Source organism: Diaphorina citri, unplaced genomic scaffold (genome assembly GCF_000475195.1).
Source record: "Diaphorina citri unplaced genomic scaffold, Diaci psyllid genome assembly version 1.1 scaffold5342, whole genome shotgun sequence".
NCBI lineage: Eukaryota > Metazoa > Arthropoda > Insecta > Hemiptera > Psyllidae > Diaphorina > Diaphorina citri.
Window position 1 is genome coordinate 889 of NW_007382718.1, and position 7,025 is coordinate 7,913.

Sequence of the window (7,025 nt, forward strand, 5' to 3'; positions counted from 1 at the left end):
GATGGTTGAAGAGATTGTCTCTGTAAAGTATTAGGTACTTCTTGATGTGAATAGATAGACAGGACTTCAAAAGAAAGGTCTTTACGGAGCCCCTACAAAGGTGGAAACACACTACTATCACGTTATACGTGGGCTCACGTAACGTGATATTTCGCCTTTTACCACCTGATAATTTCACTTTTTTTTTACAACTTCAGCTGATGATTTCACCGAGTCATGAGCTTCGTAACTGACTTGGAAACATTCTTGTAAGATGCGTAGATGGATGGAATGTATTCGATGTTAATTAGTTCAATTATGATTCATTAATGAAGAGAACACAAAATAATTTAAGTACGAAACACATGCTTCGTTCAAACGCAACAGACAGCTTGTGACTAGTGAAGACCTCAAAATCTTGGAAAATACCTCCCCTAAATGGTCTAAATTTATTTGAGATCCCCAAAAGATCAGTCTTTCAGGATATCTTAACTTCATTGATCCTGTCACTAATCTTCTTAGGAACCATACAATTATTGAGGCACAATATTTTTGAAAAAAAAAAAAAAAAAAAAAAAAAAAAGGTTATTGTTTGTGTTCGAAAAAATAATGTTTTCGTTTCTTATGTTTGCAAGTTTTTTTTCTAAATTAAATTAAGCGAAATCGCATTCTAATTAAATCGAACTGTTTGTGTGATCGCAACATGTTTACGCTGTGGTATGCGGTTCTGGGCTACTCAGAATACAAGAGGTAAGTTATTGTTTGTGTTCGAAAAAATAATGTTTTCGTTTCTTATGTTTGCAAGTTTTTTTCTAAATTAAATTAAGCGAAATCGAATATTCTAATTAAATCGAACTGTTTGTGTGATCGCAACATGTTTACGCTGTGGTATGCGGTTCTGGGCTACTCAGAATACAAGAGGTAAGCTGATGGTTTCTAATGGATCAACCTCTGTTCTAGAGAGGTGAGGATGACCACCGCTTTTCTATTTGTGGGTCCGGGAGCCTCAGTACCTCCCCCCACTACCTCCGCCTCTTTTTCGAAACGATTTTTTTGGTTTTCGTCCAAATTATGTAATTGATTTCTTTTTTTTTTTCTCTTCTTTTATTTACTTTTTATTTAATCTTTCCCGAATGCTTGATTTTTATATCCGCATTATGGATTTATTTTCCTACTCGTTTTTTATATCTATTGTTTAATTCCAGGGAATGATACACCTATTTATTCATTTAAATATTTATGCTGCCCATCACCTATGGATTAATGTTGCCCGCCTATTTAATTCGCGAAGTAGGTCACCTATTAAATTAGGAATAGGTATCTTACAAACACATCTGTCAGAGTGTATTACCCTAATCTTCTCACTATATTGAAGTTAGTTTGGCGAAATTGGGAATAAAATCATTGAAGTTAAGCAACGTAAAATTTGGTACAAATTTGGTTCGTCGCATATCAACGGCACAGACCCATACCTTCATCAGTCAAGGAGCGTTATCAGTTATCTTACATGTACCTATACTTAATACTTACAGCATATCTTTTTCATTTGCTCAGAAAAAGGATTTTTTTTTTTTTTTTTAAGAGGTTTGACAGAGGGAACTGTAACTGCTATGGTCTTATCGTCCCGAAATTGAAGAGGTCACTCAAGAGTCTATTATTGTTATTATTATTATTAAATGGAAACTAGGGCTTACAAGGCAGACACACTCCAAGCTAACTAAGCTGGCGTAGAATCCTTGATATTTGATATTATGGGGCTCTGGTATAGTTCGTATGAAATTCAACCAATGGGCAGGACTATTGCCCAAGGTAATCTCTGCCATTCAACCTGTTGTTGATTTATCCGCACTTTGGTCCCTGAGTATGATTGCCAGTTTGGCACACCGAGTGTTAAGAGCAGTGAGCACTGTGAGCATACCTGGGCTAATCTACCCATTGGAGTATAGGACATAGGAGAGGACATTACTCTTGATTTATTCTATGTAGTCTGTGTGGTTATAATATCGGTAATTATTCTTGAAATACCACACCGGCCGGCGAGAAAGCCATTTATTTTTCTCTTCAAGTAGCGTTTCAATTGCCGAGAGGTACGAGATTTAAATTTAGCATCCGGGGATCATACGGAATTTTTTTCAATGGAAGCCAAGCCCCTTTATTTTTCTCTGCAAGACTTCATGCCAATTTGTTTTTTATTATTTTCTTGAAAAATTTAAAAAAAAAGAGAGTAGGTAACAAACATGTTTTACATAAGAATACGTAAGGGAATAATGTATTCGTACGTTTTGCTTGACCTTAGCAAACCAGAGCCTCCAAAAGTGACTCCAAAACCAGAACCTCCAAAGTCCGTCCCAAAACCAGAGCCTCCAAAGGTGACTCCAAAGCCAGAACCTCCCAAGACGATTCCAAAGCCAGAACCCCCGAAGCCAGCCCCTCCGCCCAAATCCCGGGAAGACCAGTTGTTCGAGCAAGTCCTGAACAGGAAGACCAAAGCCTCCACTCCAGATCCTAGAGTCACGTCTGGACTAATGTTGAACGAATATTCTTCAGAGGAAGAAGAGAACGAGGATAGCCAGGAAGAGGACTTTGTCCAGGAAGAAAGACGCCGTGCCAAGTATGTTACGCTTTGGTTCTTGTTGAGTGTGAAAATTGTGTATCTTGCGCGAAACTTTGACAGTAAATCTTGTGTGAAAATTTGCTAATGCTCCTAACAGTTGATCGCTTTTTTTCAAAACCCATGCGTCGGAAATAAAATACAGTCAGTATCCCTATTGGTTTGTGTTATGTGTGAATTTTGTGTATCTTGTGTGAAAGTTTGGTCATGTCTCTTTGGACATTACTGACCGTATATAACCCATTTCTGAAAAGCTGATGTTTGATGGCTCCACTGGTCGCGAATAAAGCCATTGACTTTTAGAAAATTCAACTTCTAGTTTGTACAAACCACAAGATAGGTACACGAGAATCCTTTTGAGAAATAAGTCCTTGGATTGTATATGACCTTGGTGTGATTTGCTCTGACGTGTGAAGAACTGAACAGCTTTGCTTTGTTTTTCTAACTTTTGTCACAAACTAATCCTTACCGAAAAAGATTAATATTGAATGAATGAAGAAGGAATTTTCATTGGTTTTTGATTAACAGTAGGGTTTGAAAATACTTGTAGCATAATGCAGAGCCTAACAAGAAGCAAGTTTATAAAGCAGTTAGGTATCTAACATAATAAACTTAATCAATAACCTAGGTAGATTTTCAAGAGAGGATACCCGTCATTCGTCTTTGGTTCCCAAAGAAGAACAGCCAACCTTGTATTTCTTCCAAAAATCGAATAATCACAAATCAGTTATCTGGTCAAAAATCCGTTCAGTGAAATCACAAAATCACTACGAACTCTTTAGGAAAATACTACCCAAAGAAGTTTTATCAACTCACACACAAGTTAAATTAGTAAAAGTATCAAGTGAAAATAAAATTGATTTTAAATGGCATTCTTGTATGGCGTACGTGAAAAATTATTGGAGAATGTGAAGGAGTCAATGCAACCGGGAAATGAAACTGGAAGGTAGGTGAAATAAATAGCTTTTTGCTCTCAAGTAGAGAGCCAGACCGCCTTAAATTTGAGGCAGCCAGCCTTAACGAAAAATCAGCAATTTGGCAATGAAAATTTTTGTCCAGTGTAGGTAAGGTGTTCGATTCCCGAAAATATTATTTCTCCGTCGTCTTTTCTACAACTGAAAATAGCTCTACGTACTCTGGATAGGTAATTGAAGATCAGTAGGTAATTCAGTTGGTAGCAATTTTCCACAAGAGAAGGCCAGGTACACTTTGTGTGTTTCCGATCTACCATCTTTTCAAACATCTTTCCTTGGAAAAAATTAGGGTTTTCAACTTCCCACAATTTTAAGTGATCTTCTTCAACCATAAAGTCAGTGTGGCAAACCTTTTTTTTTCTCAAGCTTTAAGGAGGGAACTGTAACAACAGAGGTCTTGCCGTCTCGAAATCGAAGAGAAAAGAAAGACCGGATAGAAGAAAGCCAACCGTTCCGAGAGCGAACCTTATCTGTTTAGGATAAAGTTCGCCCCGGGCAGGAATCAAACCCGCGACCTAGCGCTTACAAGGCAGACGCACTACCCTCTAAGATAACTAGGCGGGACATGATACGTTCGACGACAATGACGACGAACATAGCTCAACTTGAATAGATCAGTTGCGCTTACTTGGGTGATGTTTCAAAGTCAAAAAGCAGGAAAAATGAGGAACAACGAAATTTTTCTTTTTCTTCTACGACTTCTAGATCCCGAGATAAATCGATTTCAAAAATACCGGTAAATCGTGAAGTTTGACGTCACGGTACTGCGGTCGAAACATGTTTCCTTGGAAAAAATTAGAGTTTCCAACTTCCCACAATTTCAAGTGATCTTCTTCTTCAACCATAAAGTCAGTGTGGCAAACCTTTTTTTTCTCAAGCTTTAAGGAGGGAACTGTAACAACAGAGTTCTTGCCGTCTCGAAATCGAAGAGAAAAGAAAAACCGGATAGGAGAAAGCCAGCCGTTCCGAGAACGAACCTTATCTGTTTAGGATAAAGTTCGCCCCGGGCAGGAATCAAACCCGCGACCCAGCGCTTACAAGGCAGACGCACTACCCTCCAAGCTAACTAGGCTGGACATGATACGTTCGACGACAACGAACATAGCTCAACTTGAATTCTAGTGACTCATCCGTTATTAGGACAATCCATTTAAGTCTCAAGCTGTGAAACGATTCTGTTTTATTAAACACATCCTGTAGACCTAATTGATACGTCTGAGGAGTCTGCTCAGTAGGATTTTTGCACGATGTTAATTGAAGAGTAAACCTGTGAATTGTTTCTCGCAGCTTAATCCTTTTTGTTTCTCGGACTTTTTTTGAAGAGGTTTGATAGAGGAGAACCGAAATCGAAGAGAGGAGGACAGGAGAAACCCAGCAGTAACAGCTGTTCCAAGAAGGAAAAACTGTGATAATGTATATTGTTTTTCTGGCTCAATCCTCTTTTGTTTCTCGGACTTTTACAAAACTCGTAGGATGGTAGGTACTTTTGGCACATTCACCAAAAGTATTGATTTCTTTTGTCACCAAAAATATTCATTGTTAGTGGATGTGCCAAAATTACAAATTTCTAATGTCCGTAAATCTCTAATGGCGCGAAATTTAAGCTTTTGATATTCTCCCCTATTCCATTCCTAGTACCTAAAGTTCTCTCTTCAAAACTCAGAGAAATTGCCAGCCTAGCTAGCTTAGTTGGTAGTGCGTCTGCCTCGTAAGCGCTAGGCCGCAGGTTCGATTCCCGCCCGGGGCGGATTTTATCCTGATGGGATAATCTCCAAATTTCCAGACTTTTTCTTCAAATTTCCAGACTTTTTCTTCAAATTTCCAGACTTTTTCTTCAAATTACCAGACTTTTTTCCATCTCTTCTTCAATGCTGGGACATTTCCTTCGCCGCCATATGGATTTTTCCGCCATTTCGGATAGGTATGGGTAGCAGGTGCTATATTGGTCGACAGAATAGCTAGCAAGAGTTTTCTCTTCCCTCTCTGTTCGGCTAGGTCAAGTGACGTGTAGGAGCAGGGGGAGGGAGGGCGAGAGAGTTTCAGACCTCGCGCCGTTCGCTCCCTATTTCTGTGAGAAGCATTTCATCACACGGCCACACACTCTGAGGGAGGGCGAGAGAGTTTCAGACCTCGCGCCGTTCGCTCCCTATTTCTGTGAGAAGCATTTCATCACACGGCCACACACTCTGTTTTCGCTGTGCTGGTATTAACGTCTCTCATCTCGTTCCGTAAATTTTCTCTCGAAACTACCGTCTTACCGGTAAGTTGTTTTGCGATTTTCTCCCCCTTTGGTGAATTTGAAAGGGACTCTTTTATTTTGGAGAACAATGATTTAATTTCGGAAGCTTTTGACGACTTTTTTTTGGCATAAAATAAGATGTTTTTCGTTCCCCAAATGACTTGGACGTTTTTGCTGATTTTATTTTGATGACAAATTCTGCTAATTCTCATGACAATTTTTCTATGATTTTCCTCTCTATTTAGCTCGTTATTTTTTCTTCAATGGGCTCTCTAATTAGGTATTAATGTTTTTACTTTCTTTTCTTATGGAAAGCGCCATTCAACCCAAAATTCTGAGCTGCCCTTGCTTTGGAAAAACAAATTTTCATGACTGACAAAAGTGCACCTTATGGTAATGCGTATTACTTTTACAAGTGCCTTTGGTTCATCCTAGATAGCATTGCGAATTACCTTCGTTGCAATAAAATTGAACGCAAAAAAGTGCATTAAACACATCCACTAAAAACATCGTCCGATTAAAATTTCATGTTACGTGTATGAAAAAGTGCATTTGGCACATCCACCAATTTATTTAGCTTTGAAATTTGATCTGGAACTTGAATATTACGGTTTTACTGCATTCAAACATTTTTTCAATTTAGACATTGCCAAGAGAAAAAGATCTTTTTAGCTAAATTGATAAATTCTCTTTAGGAATTACCTTTGATTTTTTTTTTTTTTTTTACTACTATTAAATCCCAAGTTGATATCTAGTACCTAGTAGGTATACCTATACCCAGCTACCTACTACGTATAAGAAAGAAAGAGAACATTTTGAAATTTCATTACCGAATAACTTATTAAAAATTAACATTATTTTTCCTTTTTAATGCATGCGAGTTGTGTGATTTGTGTCGCCTTTTTGAGCTTTAAGAATGGGGGAAACATTATCAGGCCTATTCAGCCATATTGAGACACTTTTTCACCCCAGACGTGTTGTCTGAGGGGTTTTTTTTTGTCTGTCTGGATTTTCCAGCATTCCAGCTTTTCATTTTGTAACTGACCCTTCACTATAAAAATTACACCCGATTACATTGCTTTCCTTCCTATGGGATAAGGAATGTAAAATATAAATATTAATATTAGTTTTTTTTTTTTTTTTTAATCGAGTTTAGCCTACAAAGGACTACGAAAAATAACTTAATTTATGATTCTCCGTTCTTTGCGTTCCTTCCAATATT

The 7,025-nt window shown here is 38.0% G+C and overlaps 1 protein-coding gene across 1 annotated transcript; it reads left to right on the forward strand.

The window, feature by feature from the left end:
- Positions 1-2,246: 2,246 nt before the first annotated feature.
- LOC108253969 (protein TonB-like) lies at positions 2,247-2,678 on the forward strand. Its single transcript, XM_026832153.1, has one exon. It carries the CDS (start codon positions 2,247-2,249, stop codon positions 2,676-2,678), a length of 432 nt encoding a protein of 143 aa, XP_026687954.1.
- Positions 2,679-7,025: the final 4,347 nt, after the last annotated feature.

Coding starts and splice junctions, on each gene's coding strand:
- LOC108253969 (XM_026832153.1), top strand. CDS start 2,247: ATGTATTCGTACGTTTTGCTTGACCTTAGCAAACCAGAGCCTCCAAAA.